This window comes from Falco rusticolus, chromosome 4 (genome assembly GCF_015220075.1).
Source record: "Falco rusticolus isolate bFalRus1 chromosome 4, bFalRus1.pri, whole genome shotgun sequence".
In the NCBI taxonomy this organism is placed as follows: Eukaryota; Metazoa; Chordata; class Aves; order Falconiformes; family Falconidae; genus Falco; species Falco rusticolus.
Genome location: NC_051190.1, coordinates 27,926,959 through 27,952,610, shown reverse-complemented (window position 1 = coordinate 27,952,610; position 25,652 = coordinate 27,926,959). Strand labels below are relative to the sequence as shown.

Sequence of the window (25,652 nt, the reverse complement as noted above, 5' to 3'; positions counted from 1 at the left end):
CCCCAGGGCCCTGCCTCCTCCAACAGATGCCCTGGGGACCCCATCGTGCAGACCCACACTGTGGCTGCAGCCGCAGTGGCTTTGACAGGCCACTGAGGGCAGGTGACCAGCTGCAGCTGAGCACCAGCAGCCCCCTATTGATCCCCATTGCAGGGGCAGCAGGAGCCGGGCTGGAAACTTCTTTGGGGCAGGAGAGCACATGGTGGGGGGAGGGAGTGTGCAGGGCCCCCCGGGCCATGGCCGCAGCCATCTCCCCCTCCCGGGAAGGGCCATAACCTCACTGCTGTCAACAGCTTGATTTGATGCCATTAAAGCGTTTGCTCGGAAACAGCCTACATCAGGCAGCAACATCTGTTACAGCCCTTCTCCGGCAAAGCTGCGGCAGAGCTGAGGGCAGAGCTCGCCTCCGGCTCTGCCGACAGCTCTGGGTGCTGTGGGCGATGCGTGTGTCACCTCCTGGCCCTGAATGGCAGCATCTGACCACCAGCAGAGCCCGGTGCCTGGGTGGTCTGCAGGGAGATGGGACTGTGGCTGCGGGCAAGGCACCTCACTCGGCATGGGATTTCGGCTCGTCTCAGGTGGGGAAGCAACGGGCAGCCCCTGCATCTCCTGCCTGGCGGGCCTCATCCAGCCCCTCATACCATGCAAGAAGACACCCAGGGGTGCAGGATGAGCGCCAGCCCTTGCCAGGCATCTCATGGCTGAGGCTGGCTGTCCTACAGGCACAGCCATGGCCTGATCCTGCCCGAGGGCTTCCTCCCACCCACACACATGCACACACTGCTCGAGTGCACAGCAAACCTGTGGGTTTGCATACTCTGCACGCATGTACGTCCTGAGAGCATGCAGACCCTGCAAGCGGGCAAACCCTGTATGCATGCACACCCTGCACACCCTTCATGCATGCAGACCCTGCATGCGTGCAAACTCTTGTGTACATGCTCACCCTGCACACGTGCACACCCTGTATGCATGCTCACCCTGCACACGTGCACATCCTGCACATGTGCCCCCTCTGCGTATCCCCACCTCTGCATGCCAGCGAGTGACCTGTCCCCTTGCACCGGGTGCTTTTGCTCAGCCTGGCATTGTCCCAGCTGTTTGAAAGATTAACAATAATTAATTAATAACAATAATTAATAATAAAAGAGAAAGAGGAGGAAAAAGCTCCCCTTAAAGCACCAGCCCAGGGTCTTCTCAAGCCGATCTAATTTTTCAAACCTGCTTCCACGTGGAGCGTGAGGGGCCCTTTTCTTCCTTTAATTTTCTTGCTGCCGCCCAGGGCTGCCCCAAAGGCCTGGCTTTGATTTTGCTGCCTTTGTTCCGGCAGCCCCAGCACAGGACAGAGCAGCACCGTGCCCGCACTGTGGTAGGGGATTTTGCACTGGCCTTACCAGATTTTCAATTGACCCATCTTTTCCCCGGGATCTAGGCTTTAACCGCATCCAGTTGCCCACCCAGCCTGCGATATGCAGCTGCCATACAGGGCAGCGAAACGGCAAGCATTCAAAAAGGGAATGGGGGGACGGGGTGCTGGGTGGGCACGGGTGGCACCGAGCCTGGCTCCTGTAGTGCCGGAGGGCACTGTGTGATCCATGCATCCCTGAGCTGCCAGCGGTTACGGAAATATCACTAAATAAAGGCCCACATGTGTACGTGGACCCCAAAAAGGTGCTGAGACATAGCCGGTGTCCACAGGGCACTGCAAGGAAAGAGGCTGAGCTGGGACTGATCAAACCAGCGGTGCAGTTTTTGCGGCTACAGCAAAGCCACCAACAAAGGGACCATCTGGAGCCACACGCTGTTTGGCATGTGGTGGTGGCACGAGGGTGGCAGGGGGGACACATGGACACACACACATCCCTGCCTGGGCTCAGGGCACAGGTACACTGTGGGGCTGGGCTGGGCTGGGCTCTGCCAGCCGGTGTTGGGTGCCACAAACTGCTAGCACCCTGTCCCTCGTTACACTCATTGCCTTAATCATGGCAGAAGGGACAGCACTGGGGTCACTGCCACAGCCTGGTGCCGAGGGAGCAGCACCGGGGCAGGCCCTGGGGAGCTGCAGACCCTTGGGGCTGCCCCTAAATGGGGACTCCCAAATCTCAAGCCACTGCCGAACAGGCTCCCGCTCACCCCAGCGCCTCCAACCCACTGGTGCTGGGGACGGGCAGGACATGTCCCTGCCACCACCAAGCCCTTCATTACCCTCCGTAAGCCACTCAGCTGCCTCTGAGATCAAACCGGTGACCCAGGTGCTTCCCTGCACCTAACGCAAGCGGGACTAGGAAATGGGGAGGTTCAATGATGACGGTGGCAAGGCGCTCGGCTAATAGACGTCTGCTGGCAGGAGCAGACAGCTTCCAGATGGTATCGCGCCGGGGCAGGGGGATCGGCTGGGGACGGGGGGGGGGCTGCAGGAGGCAGCAGCAGGCAGAGACAGGCAGAGCCAGCAAGTTGAAATGACTTTTTTTGCAGCAGAGCCTGCGGTTCTGGCCCTCCGCGCTGCTGCTTCCAGTAATTAGCCCAATAATTAAAAAGAGTGGTGATAAGCGGGGTGTTCGGAGGGGCTCGCAGGATCCCGGCATCCCTGGGGAGGATGTGCAAGGAGGGGGGTAAGTGATTTGCAGTGGTGAGGGGCAGTGGGTGCATTGGGGGACCCCAACACGGTGCAGGGGTGTCACTGCACCGTGCGGGGCAGGCACGGAGAGGGGTTGTTTGCCCTGCAAAGCTGGGGTGGGCAGCAGAGATGGGGAAGGCTCCCAGCAGCAGGGTCAGGAGGGCTGGCTGAGCATGCTGCAGGCATGGGGGAGGCAGCCGGACCCCAGCCACACCCCCTGCTCAGGGGCACCGTGCTGCGAAGCGGGGCGATGCAGTGTGGAGCGATGAGAGATGTGATAGAGGCTGATGCAGGGCGATGCAAGGTGAGGTGATGCAATGCCAAGCGATGTGATGTGGGGCGACACGATGCGATGCAGAGCGTTGCGAGGTGATGCAAAGCCAGCTGCTGCGATCTAGGGCAATACAGGGCGGTGCAATGCAAGGTGATGTGATGTGATGTGATGCAAGGCAGGACAATGTGATGCAGGGCGATGCAAGGCAGGGTGATACAATGCAGGGTGATACGATGCAAGGCAATACAATGCAGGGAGATGAAATGCAAGGTGATGTGATGCAGGGCAATGTGAGGTCATGCAGGGCAATGCAATGCAAGGCAGCGTGATGCAGGGAAATGAAGTGCAAGGCGATGTGATGCCGGGCAATTTAAGGTGATGCAGGGTGAGGCGATGTGAAGCGATGCACTGCAGGGCGATGCAAGGCAATGCAGGGCGATGCGAGGTGATGCAGGGCTAGGTGCTGTGCTCCAGGGTGACAGCGAGGCGATGCAGCGCCAGTGGGGCGATGCCACGGCAGGCGAGGTGATGCCCCTGCAGCGCACGCAACGCTGCCCTTCTCTGCGCGCGGCCGCGCTTCCCGGCCCGCCACGGTGGTGGTGGCGATGCTTCATTTGAATTCTCGCCTCTCTCTCTTCGCAGATAACGAGCCCGCGCCATGCAGTCCTTTCGAGAAAGGTGTGGTTTCCATGGCAACCAGCAGAGCTACCAGCCGACTTCACAAGATACATCACGCCTGGAGAATTACAGGCATCAAAGTCAGGCAGGGCCGAACTGCGAGCGGCAGAGGCTGGTGGCGAAGGAGTACTACAGTCAGCAGCAACTGCCGTACTCAGGCTACGAGAACAGCGCCGTGGAGAAATACCACCGGGGAAACAAGCAATTAGCGGGGCAGCAGCTGCAAGGCAGGCCGGCCTTTTCCAATTACGCAGTGCAGGAGAACAGCCCCTATCCGGCCCGTTATTCAGGGGACGAGAGCCTGCAGGCGTGGGGCGGGCAGCCGCAGGCGCTGCCCGGCGGCGTGGCCAAGTATGAGGACAGCCTGATGAAGAAGACGGCTGCGCTGGCGGGTGGCCGGCCATACCACGAGCCAGCGGCTGCCTCACTGCCCTTCCGGACTCACTTTCAGCAGCAGCAGCAGCAGCAGCAACAGCAGCAGCAGCAGCAGCAGCAGCCTCCCGCACTCCCCTACCCCAAACTGCAGCGGCAGAAGCTGCCGAATGACGTCTCCTCACCCATGCCCTTCTCACAGAGCCCCCACTTCGGGCAGCACTCACAGTCCTTCCCTGCCTCCTCCACCTACTCCTCAGTGCCGGGCAGCAGCCAGCCAGCACACTCCTACAAGAGCTGCACAGCACCCTCGGGGCAGCCACCGCTGGAGCGGCCCCTGGGCAGCGCCGCCAGCCTGGCCCCTGGCCCCCGCGTGCCCAACCTGCACGGCTACCAGCCCAACCGCATTGGCTACGAGCAGCCCCCACAGCCCCCGCCGCAGCCCCCGCAACCGCCACCACCGCAGCCCCCACAGCCACCGCAGCCGCCGCAGCCACCGCAGCCCTTGCAGGGGCGGCATCATGCCCCGGAGACCCTCCACTACCAAAACTTGGCCAAGTACCAACATTACAACCAGCCAGGCCAGACCTATTGCCAGGGCGATGCGCCGCCCGTCCGGACGCCAGAGCAGTACTACCAGACCTTCAGCCCCAGCGCCAGCCACTCGCCGGCTCGCTCTGTCGGCAGGTCCCCATCCTACAGCTCCACTCCCTCCCCGCTGATGCCCAACCTGGAGAACTTCCAGTACAGCCAGCAGCCGCTGAGTGCTGGCGCCTTCCCAGCCGGCATTTCCGACCACAGCCATTTCATGCCGCTGCTGAACCCTTCTCCCACTGACGGGACGAGCCCCGACACTCAATCTGGGAACTGCAAAAACTTGCAGAAGGAGAAGCTGCCTGAAAACTTGCTGTCGGACCTGAGCCTGCAGAGCCTGACAGCGCTCACCTCCCAGGTGGAGAACATCTCCAACACCGTCCAGCAGCTGCTGCTCTCCAAAGCAGCCGTGCCCCAGAAAAAGGGCATCAAGACCCCAGCGAGGACCCCCGAGCAGCTCAAGGGGCAGCACTGCAGCCCCGAGAGCAGCACTTACTCGGCGGAGCAGGTGGGGACCCCCCTGTCCGACCCACTGAGCACCCCCCAGTCCGTCCATGCCGAGACGCAGGACGCCGACTATCTCAGCGGGTCGGAGGACCAGCTGGAGAGGAGCTTCCTGTACTGCAACCAGAACCGCAGCCCTGCCCGCGTCAATAGCAACTCTAAGGCAAAGCCCGAGTCGGTGTCCACCTGCTCCGTGACCTCCCCGGATGACATGTCCACCAAATCGGATGACTCCTTCCAGAGCATCCACGCCAGCCTTCCCCTGGAGACCTTCACCAAATATGTGACCAACGAACGGGACTGTCCCCGGCTGCTCCTCAGTGCCCTGTCCCAGGAGGAGCTGGCTTCCGAGATCATCGTCCTGCAGGACGCCATCAGTGAGAAGGCGGACAAAGCCTGGGCCAACTTGCCCATGCTGAGCAAGGAGGCCACCAAGTCCCCTTTCCAGCTGGAGAACCACCGGCCCTGCCTGGACTCCATGGTGAAGGGCACCTGGCCCAGCCAGGGTGACTCCAGCACGCTCACTGAGCCCCTCAAGCTGGATAAGGCTTCGGGGGCCAGCGCGGGGAAGGACTTCAGTGAGGAGGTGTACGAGGGTCCCCAGGTGGAGTTCACAGCTGCTGAAACCAAGGATGCACTGAAGGATGCTGCCCCGCTGGCCTTCAACTCCAAGCCCAGCATCCCAGCAGCGACATCAAGCGCAGGAGCCGCTGGCTACAGCTGCTACTCAAACACCACCGCCAACTCGGTGGGGTCCGAGAACACCATGGAGCACTTCGAGTGGCCGGAGGAGAGCCTGGGAGAGGTGTGCCTGCGGTGGAAGGAGCTGCAAGCCACCGACCTCCCCAAGGGCTTGTTCCCCAGCAAATTGGTGGGCTCCTGCAAGGAGAAAAAAAATGCCTGCAGCTTGGATCTGTGTGATGGTGAGCAGTCGGCCAAGGGCGAGCCGGCCCAGGACTTTGGCCAGCAGGCGATGGAGGAGGAGGAGGAGGAGACGCTGACCTACGATGAAGCGGCAAAGGCAGACAGCGAGAGGTGGCTGCAGGACACCCGGCACTGCTGCTCAGCTGGGGACTTCAGCGAGATCCCCATCATCTCCTCGCCAGAGCTGAAGGAGTCGGACCTGGAGGCGGAGGAGTACTCCTCGCTCTGCGAGCTGGCTGGCTCGGAGCAGAAGTCGGTGACATATGACACCTCATCACCCAAGCCCCCGGAGATACCCCCTGTGCTGTCCTCCAGCGAGGTGCCTGTGTCCGCTGAGGAGACCGTCAGCACAATGGAGAAGGAGAGCTCGGGTCCTGCCACACGCCTCTCTGGCCAGTCCGTCATCCTGCTGGGCCCTGCTGTGGGCACGGAAACTAAGGTGAAGAGCTGGTTCAAGTCCTCCCTGCCCCACATCCAGCCTGAGGAGGAGAGCGGTGAAGGGGAGGCGTCCCACCCGGAGGCAGCCGATGCCGAATCCGCCCCATCGATCGCAGTGAAGCAGCAGGTTGGCCCTGAAAATGTGCTGGGGAAGACGGAGCCTGTCTCGAGAGGCAAGAGCCTCCGCAACAAGAAGGTCCACTGCCGGCTGCCAGAGGGGGACGGCCCCGGCAGCGCCGTGCTGAGCCCCTTCGATGACCTGCCAGCAGCTGGTGGCATGGCCAGCGCCTGCCTCGGGCCAGACGGCCAGGCGGAGGTACTGAGCAAGAACGCCCACAGCCAAACACCCCGGTTCCCTGCTGAGGGTCTGCCGGCACGCATGTGCACCCGCTCCTTCACCGCCCTCGCTGAGCCCCGCGCCCCGGCCCCACTGGAGGGGCTGAAGGCCCCCCCGCACCAGGAGAAGCTGGGGAAGAAGCCCGCCTGTGGCATCAAGCAGCGGGTGGCTTTCAAAGCCAGGAAGCGCAGCAGCCGGCCAGCCCCCAGGGTGGTCCAAAACGCCAGCGACGCAGCCCTCCTGGTGCCCGGCTTGGTGGTGGCAGAGGAGATGGCAGGGCCGACGCCGCCAGAGGGGGACGTGGTGGAGGCGGGGGACAGGGACCAGCGGTCGATGATCCTGCGCTCCCGGACGAAGACGCAGGAGGTTTTCTACACCAAGCGGCAGCGGGGCAAGCGGGCGGCTGACGTCCGGCTGAAGAACTGCAAGGCGCCCAAGAAGCTCATCTCCAACAACCACCTCTCGCCCGCCTTCAAGCTGGTGGCCCCAGGCAGCCCCCACAAGGAGGGCAAGGTGGGTCCCCGGATGAAGCTGCCCAAAGCAGGGCCAGGCATGGGGGGCAAGATGTCCGAGCGGCCCCTGCACTCGCTGAAGAGGAAGTCCACCTTCATCTCCCCCATCCCCGCCAAGAAGAGGAATCTGGTCCTGCGGAGCAACAGTGGCAGCGTGAAGGAGGAGAAGCCGGAGGCTCCCCCCAGCCTCTTCAAGAAGATGCCTGTGGCCAAGAAGGTGAAAGCCAAGCTGCCTCCCAAGAGCTCCGGCGAAGCTGTCCCAAAGCCCCCCCCGCCAAAGGAGGCCCCCGATGTCTGCATTAAGATCACCTCCCGGGCGGCCTTCCAGGAGGCCACCAAGACCAAAGTGCTGCCTCCCCGCAAGGGCCGCGGCCTCAAGCTTGAGGCCATCGTCCAGAAGATCACCTCACCCAACCTGAAGAAGTTCGCCTGCAAACCATCGGCCACGGCGGCGGCGGTGGCAGCCACAGCAGCTGCCTACGGCACCTCCCTGAGCCCGGCAGCGGCGGAGAGGGAGCGGGCAGTGAAGCACAGCGGGGCAGCCCTGGTGGCGGGCGATATGCGGCTGCCCAAGCCAGCAGCGGCACAGAAGGTGCCCACCATGCCAGCAGCTGAGCAGCTCTGCCGAAACCCCAACAGCCGAGCACCGAAGGGGAAGCTGGGTGGCGGGAAGAAGCTCTCTGCTGATGGCTGCCCGGGCGAGGCCTGCGCGCCAGCCCTGGGGCCCCAGCCCAGCTCCAACATGGCAGCCAAGAGCCTGGGGCTCCTGCCCAAGAAGAGGAACCGCAAGGGCAAAGCAGCGGCGCTGGGCATGGCCAAGGAGCCCCTGGGCCCTGCACCACTGCCACTGCCGCGGGAGCGGGTGTCTGGCCCGGGTGGTGGCGGGGAGGAGGCACCAAGGGAGGGCAAGAAACCAAAGAGCGAGGAGAAGGAGGTGGGGGGCAGCGAGGGCCCTCCCGAGGGACGCCCCACTGCCGGGCCAGCGCGAGGGCCAAAGCCACGGGCCAACCACTCCAACTACAATGGCTACTCCAAGCGGCAGCGGAAGCGCCTGGCCCACGGCAAGGCCAAGGCGGTACCGGCGCGGTGCAAGAGCCGCGGCAAGCGGCGGCGGCAGGCCCAGCAGGCCCCGCTGCTGCACCCCGCTGAGCCCGAGATCCGGCTGAAGTACATCTCCTGCAAGCGGCTGCGGACGGACAGCCGGGCCCCCCCCTTTGCCCCCTACGTCCGTGTGGAACGGCATGGCGAGTTCACCACTGCCTGCACCGTCATCAACTCGCCCGGTGAGGAGGCCCGGCTGCAACGGGGACCAGCTGGGCCAGCGCCACGGCCGCGGGCAGCCCTGCCCGCCTCCTCCACCATGCACATGGGGCCGGTGGTGTCAAAGGCTCTGAGCGCTGCCTGCCTGGTCTGCTGCCTGTGCCGCAACCCTGCCAACTACAAGGACCTGGGGGACCTCTGCGGGCCCTACTACCCCGAGGACTGCCTGCCCAAGAAGAAGTCGCGGCTGAAGGAGAAGGCACGGGCAGAGGGGCCGGGCGAGGATGCCATCCCGCCCGCCGTGGCCGAGCGGGCACCCCGAGGGACGGAGGGCGGCTGTGGTGCTAGTGGCAAGGCAGCGCGGCCGGAGGGTGCCGCCGAGGCGGCCAAGCAGAGCACGCTGCGCTCCAGCCCACGGGGCATGTTTCGTAGGCTGCAGAGCTGCTACTGCTGTGACGAGAGGACAGAGGGCGAGGAGGCGGCCGAAAAGCCCCGGCGGCACGAATGTCACAAGGCCGAGTCCCCGCCGCAGGAACCGGCGGGTGACACGCAAGAGCACTGGCTGCATGAGGCCTGTGCCGTATGGACCGCTGGGGTTTTCCTGGTGGCAGGGAAGCTCTACGGGCTGCAGGAGGCTGTCAAGGCGGCTGCCGACCTGGTAAGAGCTCAGCTGCCCGCCCAGCACGGCACGGCACCGCATCCCGAGGCGGCATCTCCTGCCGGCCTCCTTCAGCTGAAGCGATTCCCGCGGTTGTGCCTCCGGCCGGGATGGAAATTAACAGGGTTGGCCCTGATGAGTCGCCCTGGGAGAGTGGGGCAGGGGGTTCAGGCACTGTGAACCCCACTGGCTTCCCACAGGATTTGTGCTGCCGCATCTCTGATAGCACCTCATCCCCCTCCCCCTTTTAGGCGCAGAAGTGTATTTCTGTTGTTACGTTTTGGGGGGGCAGCAGAGCCCCCCCGGGACCATGAGGGTGCTGAGCCTGGTGGGTCGCATCCCACGGCCCAGCCGTGCATCACATGGGGCAGCTCGGAGTGGGACAGATACAGGCTGGTGAAGACAGGATGGGAGACACAGATGGGCATGACTTGGCCTGATGCCACAGTGATGGGCGGGAGGGCAAGGGGAGCTGGATGGGATGGCCCTGCCGTGCTGCTCTCCCACAGCGAGAGGAGCATGGGAACATCGAGCGAGCAAAATAAGGAGGATGGTGCTGGGAGACTGCCAAGGGAACATGGGGTTTGTGTGCTGGGGAGAGGGAGGGGACAGCCACCTGGCAGAGCCCAGGCAGGTGGTCTCCAGCAAGCCCCCCAGTGCCAGGTTTGGGGCTGGCCACACTCCCAGGCCTGCATGCTTGCAGCATGGCTGGCTGGAGGCTGCTGCCCCCTCCCTGCCCACGCCGTGGGGCCGGGTGCTCCCATCCCGGCAGCACACCCTGGGGATGGGGCAGGAGATGGGGAATACCACAGTCCTCTGCCACCAAGCTGTGGCACGGCCCAGGCCATGTCCCTTCACCGCCGCGCTCCTCCTGCCCCAGGAAGGGTGGCAGCAGGCTCGGTGCTGTCCAGGGCAGCGGTACGGCGGGTAGAAATGTCGTGCATGGCTGCAGATGGCTGAGTGAGGGGCAACGGTGTCGCCTGTGATGTGCCGGCACAGGAGGAGGGATGCTGCCTGGGTGGAGGTAGCGTGGGGCTGGAGAGGTGCGGGGATGCTGGTGCATTCCCCTCGCAGCCGTGGCCATCGGGGTGCTTTGCTCCTGCGCTGGGCTCTGACGGCGTCTCTCTGTCTCTCCACATCTCTCCTTCCTTGCTCCGAATTCCCGGGTGCGTTTAAAGAAGTGCTCGAGCTGCCAGCAAGCGGGAGCCACCGTGGGCTGCTGCCAGAAGGGGTGTCCCCACACCTACCACTACGCGTGTGCAGTTGACACAGGTGAGCCCGGCTGCGGGGATGGGGGCACAGGGTCCCCTGGCACTCTCCGACCCGGCTGGCCGAGGGGCTGGCTGCTCGGTGATGCTCAAGCCCACCCAAGGTCAGGGTGGGCTCCTGGCTCCCTGCCTGCCGGGGTGGTGGTGCCCCCTGCACCAGTGCCAGCCGGTGTCCCCAGTTTGGCCGGCCTCAGCTGAACCCTTCATGCCAACGCTGCGGCTGGTCAGGACGGTGGCAGGGGGACGCCGAGTCCCTGGTGCTTGGGGACAGGGACTCCCCTTACACAGCCCTCCCTCTCCTCGCAGGTTGCTTATTAACCGAAGAGAGCTTCACCCTGAAATGCCCCAAACATAAGGTAAGCCCCGAGCCCCCCCCCCCCCGGTGCCCCACAAAGCTCTGCAGCCCCGGGGATAGGGGGGGCCTGCCTTCGGACTGCACCCCCCAGGGACACGCTGCTCAGGGCACCCCGTGGGGCATGGGGGCCCTGGGGTACAGGTCACCCATGCGCCAGCGGGCACCGGGTCCGGGACCCCCGGGCGGGTCGTCCCCCCCTTCCCTCGGCACTGATGAGCTGGTGGGGGGTTGAGCCCGTGCTAAAAGCACTGCACGGGGGGGGGGGCGATGACTCGCGGGTGGGCAGGGTGGCTGCTGGTGCGGGCATGCCCCCCCCTTCGGGGAGCAGACCCCGGGGCCAGCCCCGCGGCGGGACCCCCGGGCTGACCCCCCCTTCTCCCCGCAGAGGCAGCCGCTGTAGCGCCCCGCGGCACCCGCCCCGCCGCCAGCGAGGGACCGGCGGAGGAGGCAGCGCCCCGGGAGCGGAGCGGGGCCGTACCGGGCCGTACCGGGAGCCGCCCCGCTGCGGGGGTCGCGGCGCCGCCGCCCTGGCCGTGCCCCCCACCCCGAGCCCGCTCCGGGCAGAGCCAGCGTCGGGCTTTACCCCGCACCGGGCCCCGGCAAAACCCGGCCTGGCCCGGGCGGGAGGCGGAACGGGACCCCCCCGGCCGCCGTCGCTGCACAGGGGGGAGGGGGGGGGGGCCCTGTACGAGGGGGGTCCCGGCGATGTTGTCTTACTGTGGGGCCGCCGGACCCCCCCGCGGGTCCCGGCTCTCCATATCTCACACTGATCTGATCTGAGATGTTGCCTTCAGCAAACCTCACGGTGTCTGTCTGTATATACGTGTGGCGGAGAAAAGGAAAAAAAAAAAAGACAAAAAAAAGCAAAAAAAAAAAAGAGGAAAAAAAGGAGGAAAAAAAAAAAAAGACAAACAACGGCCTGCTGTTTGAAACACCACTCTGCTTTTTCGGTTTTGTTCTTCCATCTCCTGTCTGCTCCCATCCTGCCTGTCCCGGGGTGCCAGCCCCTACGCCGGGTGGCCGGGTCCCCACGAGGGCGAAGGGTGCTGGGCTGGGCCGGTGGGTGCCCACTGGGGTGCCCCAGCCCCGCTCCCTCCCTCCCAACCCTGGCCCGTTGCACCCGTCCCCCTCCCGCTCCATGGGGTGCTGGCACTGCTGGGCTGGGACACCTAGTCCTGTGCCCCGGGACCCCCAAAACCCACCCTGGTCCCTCTGCTTGGCCCCACCAGCACTTCTGCGGCTCCTGTTGCTGGGGACGGGCTTTGCTCCCTGTGCTTCTGCAAACCCCAGGGCTCTGGGTGCTGAACTCCGGGCTCTGGGTGCAAACGCCAAGGCTCTGGGTGCTGAACCCTAGTGCTTTGCGTGCTGAACCCCAAAACTCTGGATGCTGAACCCTGGGGTTTTAGCCTGGGGCAAGAAGGTGGAAGCAGCCCACAAACGGCTTCCAGCGGGCAGCAGGGTCCTTGCTTGAGGAGGAGGAGGAGGCATTTGCTTCCTCCCACTGCATGGCCCTGGCTGGTCCCTGGGTGCTGGGTTTGCTCAGCTCCCTCAGCTTTTGCTTCCCTTCCCGGCCGCTGTGGTGGAGCTGGGGGCTGCCCAGCGCTGGGACGGCCCCTGCCCGTGTCCCAGCGGGGTGCCCCGCATGACGCCCCCGTCTCTGCACCCCCCAGCCTTGCACCCCCCCGCAGGTAGCAAATAACCACCCCAGGGTGACCACCCCAGATCCCAGCCTACAAACAGAGCCGCCAGCCGCCCCCGCACCTGCAAAGCATCCTGCAGAGGAGGGGCACGGTGCTGGCCCCATCTGTGTCCCCCCCAGCCCTGCAGAGCCAGCGCCCCATGTCCCCACCGGCTGTCGCGTCCCCTCCGTCCCACCCAGCCCTCACCCTCAAGGTTTGCTGGCCACAAAATGTCTGTCATTTCAGCAGCTTGCCTCGGACACAGGAGCGAAAAACACAAAAAAGGAGGGGAGGGAGGGTGGGGGGAAAGATAATAATAAAAATAATTAATTTAAAAAAATAAAAATCCCAGTGTCCCTGGCAGTGTTGCCTGAAATCTGGCTATTTTTAGTGACATCTTGTACATATGACTGTAAAATGGTAAACCGTGTGTATTATATATTGCCTCATTATATAGTGTATATATATGTATACATATACATATATATAATATATATGAAGACTGTAAATGTTAAGACTAGTGTTCTTATTAGTATATTGCTTCACACTGAAGATTGTGTGTAACAAGCTGTTTCTAAAAGATGTTTATTTTCCTTAAGAGTAAAAAACAGGTCATTGCATTCAGAGCGTCAATAAAGATACAACGATTGTTTTGGAAGTACGTGGCGCCCAGCTTGTGGCCTCTCCTTCTGCCGGGGGGCTGCCGGGGGTCCCCTGGGCTGTTCCAGCTCCTGGCTGGCCCTTTGTCCCCAGGTGCCACCTGCACCAAGGGTCTCACTGGAGGGCTGGGCTGGAGGGGACGCTGCAGTGGGGCTGGGGTGTGGGCGGGGGGCAGCACCCCTAGCACATCTTGGGGTAAGGAGGGTGTGGTTGGGGTCCCTTAGCACCCAGTGTCCCCATCCCTGTCACCTTTGTCTCCCTGCCATCCTAGGCAGCCCTCCCCTGCTGGGACAAGGCAGGACCCGCAGCCAAGGATGCCCAGTGGGGGTGGGGGGGGTCCCTTTCCCCAGCCAGGTGCTGTGTGTCCCCCAAGTTCGGTGTCTGTCTGTCCCCATCCCCTCCTCCCCCCGAGTCCAGCACACACCGGTATAAATAATCAGCTTTAATTGTCTGTACAAAACTCTCAAACTATGAAAATACCGTTTAAAAAGGCAAGGCGGGGCAGGGGGCTATGTACAAGAGGGGTGCAGCAGGGGGAGGGGGGCACCCACCAGCCACCCGGGAGCCCCGTGCCCCCCTGCTGCCCCTTCTGCGACAGCGCTGGGGCCCGGCCGTGCTCGGGCGGGGGGGCAGCTGCTAACAGGGGGGGCTGTTCAGTGCTGGGGGGCGAGGGGCTGGGCTGGGGGGCCCTCCTGCCTGTCATGGGCATGACTGAGGGGAGGGCCCTGAGCCATCCCCACAGGGCAAACCTCCCTTCCCCCCCCCCCGGGGCCAAAGCCGAGGTCCCCAAGCCCCCCGTGCAGCAGCGGGACCCCAGGAGAGGGGGGCGAGAACGCCCCCCCGCTGCGCGCCAGGGCACGGGGGGGCCAGGCTGGCCGCGCAGCCCAGTGCCCTGCAATGCTGGGACAGTGCCACTAGAGGTCCCCACGTCCCAGCACCCACGCAGGCTGGGGACAGCGACAGAGCCAGGAGGTGGTGGGGGTGCCACAGCGGGACCCCCCGCACCCACCGCCGGTGGCAGGGGGCATCACCCTGCCCTCCCCACCCTCCCCACCCCCCACCTTAAAAACTGCTCCCCAACACCGTCCCGCAGAAGGGGCTCCCATCCCGGGGGGAAACGGGTACACGCCACCCCCTTCCCCCTGTCCCAGACCCAGAGGGGCTAGCGGGGGGGCTAGCAGGGGGGGGGCTAGTAGCATGCCCCCCTCCCCCCCCAGCCAGCTAGCCCGATGTGACGGTGGTGCCGCTGCCCAGCTTGATGATCATCTGCTGGCAGTCGTGCAGCGTCCGTCTGTCCCCCAGCTTCTCCAGCGTGCGGGCGGCCTCGGCCAGCATGCCCACCCGCTGCCCGGGCCCCGAGAGGAAGCTGGGGGGCAGGTAGCAGCAGGCCAGCAGCAGGGCCTCGGCGTGCTCCCGCGGCGTAGGGTGGCTCTCGGGTTCACCGGCTGCGAGGGGAGGGGGAGAATAAGTGTCAGCCCCAGGGGTGCTGATGGAAGCCACCCACCCTCCCTTGGGTGCTCTGGCAGGATGATGGAGCCATCTGCCCACCCCAGGGCAGGTACCACCAACCAAAGCATCGGCAAGAAGCCCCCCCCCGAGCCCCATCACATGGGGTGCTGCGGGTGGGGAGGGGGTGTCCCACCCCGTGTCCCACCTGTCTTGCTGCCCTGCACCCCTCTCCTCCGCAGGCTGCGGTCCAGCAGCTGGTGGGTACGGGTGGGGCTGGCGCGGGCCATCAGCCTGGCGGTGGCTTCGTGCAGGAACACCTGGACAAGGCAGGGGGGACACGGTGAGGACAGCCGGGTGCAGGGGACAAGGGGAGTGGGCAGGATGAGGGGCGAGGGGCTCACCCGGCGCATGGCAGGGCGGAGGGTCTGGGCCAGGCGTCGCAGGCTGCTGAGGTCCTGCTGGAAGCCGCGGAGCTCCAGGGCGGACGCCTGGTAGAGGCAGCTGCGCTGTTGGCTGGCACTCATCTGCTGCTGCCACAGGTTGGTGCGGGTGACCAGGAGCAGGTCACACAGCAGGAGCTGGACCGCCTGGGGGGGGCGAAGGGAGCTGGGTGAGTGAGGGGGAGGGGTGGACAGCAGAGGGGGGGCCGAGGAGGACCCTGCGGGCAGGCGTTGCTGTGCGGGGCCCCCGCCGGGCTGCATGGCAGGGGCATTGCACTCCCAGTCTGACACATGCAATGCAACTACAATGCACCCCTGCGAGGACCGGGGGCACCTCCCGCGAGGGCCGGGGGCTCCCCCCAGGGTGGGTGGCCACCTTACCCCCCTCCAGCCCAGCTCACCTTGTCAATGGTGCCCTTGGGGGGGCTGCTGAGCTCCAGGCTCTCCCGCAGGCAGCTGCTGGCCTTCTCGCAGTGGCTCAGGCTGGCTTGGCTCCCATCCTGCTTGCTCAGCATGGCCCGGACGGCTCTGAAGGAGTGCAGGGCGGCGCGGGGCAGGGGCTTCCTGCAAGTGGGGGGGACACAGTCACTGCAGGCCCCTCGCTGGGCAAAGCTGTGCCCCCCTCCAGCAGACACCGGGCAGCACAGCCACGGTGCTCCGAGAGTGTTAGCAGGGGCTGTGCCAACACAAAAAGGTGAGGAGGTGCGGGATGAGCTGCCGCCCCCGCTGTTCCCAATGTCCCCCAGCACTCACTCTGAGCTCTGTAGCACCCGGGGCATGGTCTCCACCAGCGGGTAGAGGCGCTCGGCCCCCTCCTCATCTCCCTGCAGCCAGTGAATAACTGTGCCAATGATGGACGCCCACCACTTGGACACGGGGTCGGTGCCTGTGGGGTGGGAGGGACATAGGAGCAGGGCGTTCGCCACTCCGGTGGCCCCCCACGTGAAGTATCCCTTGCTGGGGGGGGGGACACTGGCCTCACCTGTGACGGCCGCCAAGCCGGAGCTGATGGAAGGTGCGGGGCCGGGCGTGCTGCTGGCATCAGAGCAGCCATTGAGCAGCTGGAGGTACTCGAGGGCATCGGAGAACCGCCTGCTGGGAGAGGGGCCGTGAGCGGGGCCATCCCCGCACCGGGCAGAGGGAGAGGATGACCCGGGGGGGGACCCACCCTGGCACATACCCCTCTCCCTGGGCAGCAGGGCGGCTGGGCTCAGGCATGGCCACGCAGGACAGTGCCTTCTCCAGGAGGTGCTCGCGGAACAGCTGGGTCACCTGCGCCAGCGGGTCCACTGCGGCACAGAGGAGCAGTGAGTGGCCACGGTGCCTGCTCCCCGAAACAGGGGGCTTGGGGGTGGTGGGTTACCTGGGTTGCCAGCAGAGCTGTAGATGGTCTCCCTCGGGACACCCTTGACAGCCCAGTCCCCATCAACGAAGAACCGGTGACCCAAAGGGTGACAGAGCCACTGCATGGCAGGGGGCACAGCCCCGCCATGGGACAGGGCCACACGCCGGGCGCTGCAGAGGAAGGGGCGCTGCGGGGAGAGCGGGGGATCAGGGAGGGGACCCAAGACTGGGTCCCAGGGGACACAGGGGGACGCCCCACCCACGGTAGAGGGGGCTGCCCTGCACTCACAGCCAAGAAGTGGAAGCAGCGGTGCAGGCTGGCCTTGACCCGCAGGGCGGCCGCCACGTAGATCTCAGCCAGGGCAGCCACGGAGACGGCATCGCCAGCACACTCGGCCAGGTTGACGGCACTCAGCGCCAGGTTGATGGCCAGCAGGTGCCCGCCAGCCTGCTTCCCTGCGGGGATGGGGACAGGGGGACTCAGGGGGGATGCGGGGCACAGGGGTCCCATCCCTCAGCTCCCCCCATGGCGTGGGGCCATACCGGCAAGGTGGAGCTGGTGCAGGCGGTGGTAAGCCATGGCGGCATCACGTGCGCTCTGTCGGACGTGGGCGGGGGGCGGGGGGTCGGGGCGCAGCCCCCCAGCGCGGGCGGCCAGCCAGCGGCCCACCCAGAGGCGCTGGAGCAGGTGGCGCAGCAGGCTCCAGAGCAGGCTGCACGCCAGGTCCCCGTGGGAGGCGGGCAGGGGCCGCCCCAGTGCCCCCAGTGCCGTCCGCAGGTGCTGGGCCCCCTGGGCAAAGTCCCCCTGCACCCCCAGAGCAGGGCAGGTCAGCAAGGGGTGGGGACGGGGCAGGTGGGGCAGGTGCCATCAGGCAGGGTGGGCAAAGGCTGGGGCTTACCCGGTCAAGGTCAAGGTCGGCCTGCCGGCGGTGCCGCCAGAAGAGGATGGAGGGCTCGGAGTGGGGGCGGGTGACGGGCTCCCCGCAGACGAAGAGCCGCACCACCGCCCCCAGCACCAGCGCCGTGTTCAGTGCCCAGAAGGCCAGTGTGGGCCACAGCCACTGCGCCCACCCCCACGGCTCCTCTGCATGGGGAAGGGGTCAGAGCTGCCCCACCACCTCTGCCCCGTGCCCACCCCAGAGTCTCCATCCCAGTGGCCTGCACCCCGTGCCCACCCTGAGAGCCTCCACTCCAGCAGCACCTACCCCAGGAGCCTCCAAGCCAACCATCTCCTACCTCGGACCTACCCTAAGACCCCCCCGTCCTGACAGCCTTCACCCCCCTCCACCATGACTGCCTCCACTCTGACGGCCTCCATCCTGACAGCCTTCACCCCATGCCCACCCCAACAGCCTCCACCCTGATCAGCTCTACCCCAACAGCCTCGACCCAGGTAGCCCCTACCATGCACCCCCCCAACACCCTGCACCCTGATGGTCTTCACCTCGACAGCCTCTAGCCCTCTCCCACCCCAGCAGCCTCCATCCCAACCACCTCTGCCCCACGCCCACCACCCTGGCAGCCCCTACCCCAGACACCCCAAGAACCTCCATCCCAGTGGCCTCCACCTGTGCCCACCCCAATCACACACCCCCCAGAGCCTCCATCCCAGTGGCCTCCACCTGTGCCCACCTCAACCACCCCCCCTGAAAGCCTCCATCCCAGTGGCTTCCACCCCGTGCCAGAGCTTACCCACAGTGCCAGCCTCAGCCATGATGCTCCTGCCGGGGCCAGCGGTACCCGGGCTCCCCACAGGAGCGGGAGCACCAGAGCCACGGAGGAGGGAGGCCAGGGGGTTGAAGGAGAGGCAGAGGAAGACGAAAGCGCAGAGGGCCATGCGGGAGCGGTCCAGCATGCCCTGGCTGCTGGGTGAGGGCGGCAGGTGCTCCTGCTTCACCTGCGCGGGCAGAGCTGCTGTGAGCCCCGGGGGCACAGGCATGGGGTGTGCGGACGGGGCACAGGCACGGGGCACAGGGCACATTTTGGGGTACAGAGCACAGGTGCAGCAGCCCACTGCACCCCAGAATGCCCCCACACCCCTCCCTCCAGCCCCAGATGGGGTGAGGAGCAGCCTCAGAGAGCAAGACCAGGGCTCACAGCTCCTTTCCCCATGCCGACAGCTGGCATGCTTTGCTCCTGGCACCCCCAGTGTGATGTAGAGGACTGGGGCAGGGGGATCCCACTCACAGCCCCCACACACACCTTGCCATGGTCGCAGAGGGGGCTGTCGGGCTCTGAGTCGCTGCTGCTGTTGCTGCTGCCCCCGCTGAGCGAGAGTGGGCTGCTGTGGGACGGCGAGCCCACGTCCGAGTGTGGCGGCGTCAGCATCTCCATCACCTCTGCCTTCACAACCTCCATGGGGGCCTCTGCCTTGGCCCCCCCACTGCAGGAGGCCACCAGGTCCTTCAGGGACTCTGTGGGGAGCAGGGTGGGTTGAGAGGTGCTGGGGGTACGGCAGCCCTGGGGCTGAGCCCCCCCCTGCCCCCGAGAGCTGTCTTTCCACTCACGGTTCTTCTGCATGGCCATCTTCAGGGAGAGGTTCTCCTGCTTTAGCTTCTGGTTGCTCTGCTGCAGGAAGCGGATGTACTCGATCGCCTTCCTCAGGATCGCTGACTTGTTGAGCTACCGGCGGGCAGGGACGGCTCAGCCCAGACATTGGGCAGAGCCCCCCCTTACCCACCACTGCCCCACCACCCCCAGGCTCCTACCTTGGCTTCGGTGCCCACCACCAGGTCCTTGAGCTCCACGATCTTGTCGTTGATGGAGGAGCGGTAGCGTTTCTCAATGGCATTGTGCGCCGTGCGCTTCTCCCCCCTGCTCTGCACCAGTGCCGGCTTCCCGCTGGGCGCCAGCCTGTTGATGGGCAGCTTCTCGGTGTCCACCACCAGCGGCACCGTGGCCAGGATGGTCCCTCCGCTCACCAGTGCCTGTGGGGATGTGGGGAGGCATTGGTGGGGGTCTCAGAGCATCCCACCGGCCCCGGAGCGGCACGGCAGTGGGACCTACCGGCACCTGCAGCGGGGTGGCAGAGCTGCAGGCACTGGTGGTCAGGGAGGTGATGCTGGAGGTCTTGGCGCTGCCAGCATCTGTCTTGACGGCCGTCAGCAGCAGGGAGTCAGCCTTGATGAAATGGGACTGCAGCAGGACCTGAGGGGCGGGGGGGTCAGTGGGGCTGGGAAGGCCACTGGGACCCCCCACCCCTGGCTCTGGGCTTACCGGCACTGGCTGGATCTGCGGTGTGACGGGCTGGGCAGCCGGGGCAGTGGTGGCAAGGAGCTGCTGGGGTGCCACGCTCTGCACGGGGCCGGACAGTGCCACAGGCTGGCTTGGCTGTGGGGCGGGCAGGGGGCTGGGCAGAGCCTGGCCTGCACCCCCCGGCTGCAGGGCTGGGCACGGAGCAGAGCACAGTATTACTGGACCCCCCCAGGGCAGCCCCATCCCACAGGGATGCATCCCCCCTCCAGCAAGAGACCCTCGCAACCAGCCCCCACGCAGGGGGCCCCGACCTCCCCTGGACCCCAGATCCTCACCGGAGAAGCTGTGCTGGTTCTGGTAGCCCACCAGGGGCTGGGGGCTGAACTGGCCAGGGGACGCAGGGACGAAGCTGGGGGCCAGCATCACACTGGGCTGGGGCTGGCTGCTGGGCACGGCCGCCGGCTCCTCCTTGACACCCGGGGCTGGCGCTGGCAGGAGCGGGGCTGGGGGCTGGGGGGTGAAGGTTGCCATGCCGGTGGGCCCCGGGTAGACGCTGCCGGTGGGGGTGGCGGGGGGAGGATTGCTGGGACCCAGGTAGGTGCTGAGGGTGCCTGGGGTAGGGGGAAGCCCCGGGGGCACGGCACTGTCAGGGGCACTGAACGGTGAGTCAAACAGCCCCGAGAAGTCATTGTCCGGCGTGCCGATCAGCTGGAGCATGTCTGCAAAACAGCCCCCCCCCCCAGGTACCGTCAGTGGCTGCCATGGCCCCACATCTCCCGGGTTGACCCCATGCTGCCCACCCCACAGCTCAGCACTTTGGGGACAGATCCTCGTAACTCAGGGGCAAAATTCCCCGAGAGCCCAGGAATCTGCTGCGCCCTGCTCCTCACAGCCTGCTGGCCACCCTGCCAATGGGGAAACTGAGGCACGGTGCTTGCAATGGGGGTGCTGGGCCCTGGCCACCAGCAGTCAGAGGGTTCCATCCCGGTCTGGGGTGGCAGGGAAAATCTCAGCCTGTTTGTGAGGTCGAGCGGGGCAGAGACAGGCTTGTGCACTGGAAACCCCAACAACCCCACAAGAAGCCCCTGCATCAAGGGGAGGGGGTGCTCAGGCTGGGACAGAGGGGTGGCACACCTGGGATGTGCCAGACCCCTGCGCCAGGCGTGCCTGCCCACGACACCCCCCAGGAGGGAGCTGGGCAAGCACAGGGGTAAATACCCTCAGGGGTCTGCCCAGCTCAGTGGGAACTAGGTGCCCCAGGGTGGCACCATTGACACACCCCGACAGCCACACATCAGGCTGTCCAGAGATGCCCCCGCTGAGATGTCCTGGGGTGCTCCCACCGAAGCACCCTGGGATGCCCCCGCAGAGGTACCCCCAGGCAGACACCCCCTGGGATGCCCCCAGCACAGTACCCCCAGGTACACACCCCCTGGGATGCCCCTGCAGTGGTACCCCAGGCACACACACCCCCCCCGGGATGTCCCCACGGTGGTACCCCAGGCACAGCCCCCAGAATGCCTCCGCGGTGGTACCCCCAGGCATGCACCCCCTGGGATGCCCCCACAGCAGTACCCCCATGCACACACACCCCAGGATGCCCCCTCAGTGGTACCCCAGGCACACACACCGAGATGCCTCTGCGGTGGTACCCCCAGGCACAGACCCCCCCCCAGGATGCCCCCGCAGTGGTTCCCCAGGCACACACACCCTGGGATGCCCCCACCACAGTACCCCCAGGTACAAACCCCCCAAGATGCCCCCGCCGTGTTACCCCAGGCACATACACCCCAGGATGCCCCTGTGGTGGTACCCCCAGACAGACCCCCCCGGGATGCCCCCCTGGCGGTACCCCAGGCACACAGACCCCGGGACGCCCCCACGGTGGTACCCCAGGCACACCCCGCCAGGATAGCCTGGGGTACCACCGCAGGGGCCAGACCCCCCCGGGATGCCCCCACCACGGTACCCCAGGCACACACACCCCAGGATGCCCCTGCGGTGGTACCCCCAGGCACAGACCCCCCGCGGGATGCCCTCACAGCAGTACCCCAGGCACATCCCACCTGGGATGCCCCCGCGGCAGTACCCCAGGCACACACCCCCTGGGACGTCCCCACCACAGTACCCCAGGCACACACACCCCGGGATGCCCCCGCAGACGCACGCCCAGTCGCAGCCCCCCTGCAATGCCCCACCAACATGCACAGCCCCCGGACGCCCCCCCATGGGGTGCAGCACCCCAAGAGGGACCACAGCAGTGACCGCGCCAGGCAGGGAGGAGGAGGGTGGCACGGAGGGGGGATACCTTCGAAGGCATACTCCATGCCAGTGGGCACACGGGGGTCCGGGGGTCCCCAGGAGCAGGCTGCAGCCCCTGCTCAGCCCCGTGCTGGGGCACCACGAGGCACCAGGATATTTTCTCCCATGTTCTCCCTCCTCCCTGCCGCTGCCCGCGCCAGGCCTGGAGCGAGGCCGGCGATGGGGTGATGTGACTCCGCCAATCGCCGCCCGCGCGCCCGCCGGCCGCCCGCCACCCCCAGACAGCCCCGCCGTGCCAAGGTGAGCCCGGTGGCGGGTTACTACCGGGCACCCTGCCACCACCCGCCCGCGGTTACTCGGGGTCAGCCACCGTTAACCCCTTCGCCCCGTGTCCCATCCATCACTCCCCACTGCCGGCCAGCCCAACGCGATGCTCCTCGCTTGATACCCAGCGCCTGGAGGGGACACCCCAAGGACAGGGGTCTCTGCGCAGCCCCATTTCCCCCACAAAGACATCCAGCTCTCAGCACCCATCTCTGCGCAGGTGGGCTTCCATCCAGAGGGGCTCCCGCCCTCCCCTCCTCAAAAGACCCCCCAAGGCTCCCCATGCTCCAGTGGCAAGAGAGCAATGTCTGGGGTTGCAGAGAGGGGGTGCTCCCTCCCGGCACCCCCTTTCCTACCACTCAGCCCTAGGGGTGGGCACGGTTCTCCCAGCCGCCCAACACCTACCAGATATTTCTGTCCCATACATTGCACCCGCTGCCACCCACGCCATCACATGGGCACCCAGCGGTGCCACGGGTACCTCCACCGCTGATTCAGGAGCCCGTGGGGCAGAGCCACATGGCTGTGGGTCCTGGCAAGTCCCAGCAGGTGCAGGGTACCCACATCCCTGAGTGCACATCCCATGGTCACCCCAGGATGGGCATGGGGACAGCCTGTAGCCACCTGAGGACCAGTGGCAAACCTGCAGCTCATGGAGGGACACGGTCACATGGGGCACAGGGTGGTCCAGATGGCTAAAGAAGTGTGGCAAAACCCCACAGTATGACACCCTCACCCTCTAGTGCTGGGCACCGCTCAGCCCTGAATGGGTCCCAGGGGACCCAAGGGGACACCAGGATGGCTCCTGCCTGCTTGCCTGCAGCTACCATCCTTCCCAAAGCCAAAACCTCATCAGGGGAGGCATGTGGCACCTGGATCTGCCCCAATTGCCGTTGGGATGTGCCTTCAGCCCTGGGGATGTCACTTCCAACCTGGGTCCCGGAGGAGAGACTCCCCCTGGACCCTGCAGTGGGGCAGGCGTCGCAGAGCTCGCCGCATGCTCCACCGGCTCTGCCAGTCCGGACTGGCAGAGCCGGTGGAGCATGCGGCGAGGTGAGCGCAGGGCTGGCCAAAAGCCGGGAAACCCCATTTTTTTTTTTACTAAAGCCAGAATGTTACACCCAGCAGTGGAAAGTCCTGGGTGCCACGGTGGTGGACAGCAGGTCCCCTTGGCACCGGGTCCCCTCGGGGAATGGGACCCCTGGGCAGCATCCCCATCCCACAGAGCCCCGGCTGGGCGGGGAGGTGGGTGCTGCTGGCTCCCAGCCCCAGGGATGCTCCGTTCAGCCCCCCCATCCCGTCCCCGTGGGGTGGCTCAGGGAACCCAGGCGTCCTAGAGGGAATGACCGGGAGTAACCCCGCCGGTGACGTCACGGGGGGCGGGGCTAGAGGCGACACGATGCTGCGGTCGGTGGGGGGGCGCCCGTCGCGGCTGTCCCGGCACCGGCACCTCCAGCCTGGGGGTCCCGGTGTCGTGCCCCCCCCTCCCAGCCCTGAGGACCATGCTCCTGTTCGAGCCCCCCCGCCGTGGCCCGGTAACGGAGCCAGCGCGGCCGGCCCTGCTCCGGCAGCTCGGTGTGTCCCCCACGCCGGGCCCGGTACCGACCCCGGTCTCCCGGCTGTGTCCCGGTCGTGCACCAAGCCCGATCCTTCGGCCACGCACCGAGTCCCGGTGATGCACCGACCCCGCTCACGCCGTCATGTGCCGGTTCTCTGATCGCGCACCGAGCCTGCTCTCCCCAGCCCCGGCCATGCACCTAGCCCGGTCCCGGTCCCGCACCGAGCCCCGGTATCGCACCGAGCCCAACCCCTCGGCCATGCACCGAGCACCGGTTGTACCCCAGCCCGGTCCCGGCCACGCACCGAGCCCCGGTTACAGCCCAGCCCGGTCCCGGCCATGCACCGAGCCCCGGTTACAGCCCAGCCCGGTCCCGGCCACGCACCGAGCCCCGGTTACAGCCCAGCCCGGTCCCGGCCATGCACCGAGCCCGGCCCCGCTCGCCGCTGCCCGGCTCGGGACGCACCGTCGATGTCGCTCAGCAGGGCCGTGTCGATGTCGCTGCCCCCGGAGAGGCCGAGGGTCGGCGCCAGCCCCTCCAGGGCCGTGTCGTCGAAGGCGAGGGCGCTCATCGCGGCGGCGGCGGCGGCTCCCGGGCAGCGGCGGCTCTAGGAGCGGCGGGGCCGCCCGCTCGCCATGGCCGCGCTGGCCCGGGGAGACGGAGGAAGGCGACGAGCCGCCAAGTTGCTCCCGCGAACCGTGCCCAGACCTGCTACCGGGGGGAGGGGGCGGGGCCGCCGCCGCGCCCCGCCCCGCCACTGCCCGCCCCGCCACTGCCCGCCCCGCGGCACCGGCACCGGGACCCCGCGGCACCGGGCGGGCAGCTGGTGCGGCAGGGCTGGGGCGGGCAGCAAGGCAGGCAGCAGCCCCCTGGGCACAGGCACCCGGACCTGGGGACAGGCTCACTGCCCTGGGGACAGGCACCCAGCCCTGGGGACAGGCACCGAATACCTGGGCTGGGCATTCGGTGCCGCCCAGCCCCAGCCCTGGGGGAGCAGCCAGGGGGGCTGGCGAGGGTGGGGGTGGTGGCGGTGGCAGCACCCCGTGGAGGCCACGTGCTGGGGTGCGCTTGGGCCACCATGTCACCCCTCGAGGCTCCTGAGGTTGCCGGCACAGAGGCTGGCGGTGACATCTGCCACCCTCCCCCCAGCCCCGGGGCCCGGAGCAGGTCCCGGCACCGCTGCCCGACCCCGGCACGGCCCAGGCTGGGAGAAGCCCCGGTGATCCCGGTCAGGGGCCGCGGAAGGACCGACGCTGTCCTGTGACCCCGGCGGGTGTGACCCCGCCGCCACGAGCTGTGGGAACTGGGAAAACCACTGGTGCCACTGGGGTCAGCACCGTGGCCGCCCACGGGTGGGGGGTCTCAGTGGGGCAGGGCTGTGCGCTGCGCCCTGCGTGTCCTGCTGCTGGGGGGTAATTTAGGAAAAGAAAATGCTACATCGGCCCCCTGAACGTCGGCCCTCGCTTCTGCGCCACCGAGCGCAGTCTGGGGCTACCTGTGATTAATTAAACATGGCAGCACCCTGAACCCACCCCCCCACCCCACCCCCAGCCCCACTGGCTGCCATGTGGCGGCACGCTGGGCGCCCCTGTACAACACAGGGAGCCCCTGCACAGCGTGGTGCAACACGGGGACCAGGCAGAGCACCCTGGGCGTGCAGATGGTGATGGCAGAGCTGTGGGTGCGCAGCCCTGCTGAACCCCTCTGCACCCTCCCCCCCCTCCCCCCCTCCGGCTGGGGACACCAGCCCTTGCCCCAGCTGGGGACAAGCCCTGGCTCAGCTCCACGCTGGCGGCTGGGGCAGTGTCACCTGCACACAGGCCACTGCAGCTGCTCGCTCGTCTCTGTCCGGGGATCCACCGCCCGCCATGGGGCGTGCAGGGGGACCGGGTTCTCCCCCCAGCCCCCCGTTTTTATGTGGATCACCGGGGAGAAGCCGGGCTCTGTGG

General features: G+C 66.4%; 2 protein-coding genes across 8 annotated transcripts in view; one reads left to right on the top strand and one right to left on the bottom strand.

Annotated features, from left to right (window-relative positions):
* RAI1 (retinoic acid induced 1) overlaps positions 1-13,646 on the top strand; it is a 77,524-nt gene extending 63,878 nt beyond the window's left edge. For both annotated transcript variants that reach the window (XM_037385197.1, XM_037385198.1), the window contains exons 3-6: positions 3,534-9,168; positions 10,347-10,440; positions 10,743-10,792; positions 11,177-13,646. In XM_037385197.1, coding sequence (XP_037241094.1) covers positions 3,550-9,168; positions 10,347-10,440; positions 10,743-10,792; positions 11,177-11,191 — 5,778 coding nt within the window. In that variant the 5' untranslated portion in view covers positions 3,534-3,549 and the 3' untranslated portion in view covers positions 11,192-13,646. The remainder of the gene's footprint in view (positions 1-3,533; positions 9,169-10,346; positions 10,441-10,742; positions 10,793-11,176) is intronic.
* Positions 13,558-24,428, bottom strand: SREBF1 (sterol regulatory element binding transcription factor 1). Of its 6 annotated transcripts, none has more exons than XM_037385203.1 (19): positions 24,169-24,428; positions 19,894-20,277; positions 19,580-19,749; positions 19,370-19,510; positions 19,072-19,290; positions 18,871-18,985; positions 18,566-18,777; positions 18,056-18,260; positions 17,263-17,447; positions 16,907-17,168; positions 16,653-16,819; positions 16,383-16,551; positions 16,200-16,308; positions 16,002-16,114; positions 15,773-15,905; positions 15,421-15,583; positions 14,981-15,166; positions 14,785-14,896; positions 13,558-14,575 (listed from the first exon to the last, which is right to left on the bottom strand). In XM_037385203.1, exons 1-19 carry the CDS (start codon positions 24,272-24,274, stop codon positions 14,352-14,354), a joined length of 3,375 nt encoding a protein of 1,124 aa, XP_037241100.1. In that variant the 5' UTR covers positions 24,275-24,428; the 3' UTR covers positions 13,558-14,351. The 6 variants fall into 6 exon arrangements, with proteins under 6 accessions (XP_037241100.1, XP_037241101.1, XP_037241102.1 ...); XM_037385204.1 differs by having other exon boundaries at positions 16,002-16,111; XM_037385205.1 differs by having other exon boundaries at positions 16,002-16,111; positions 19,376-19,510.
* Positions 24,429-25,652: the final 1,224 nt, after the last annotated feature.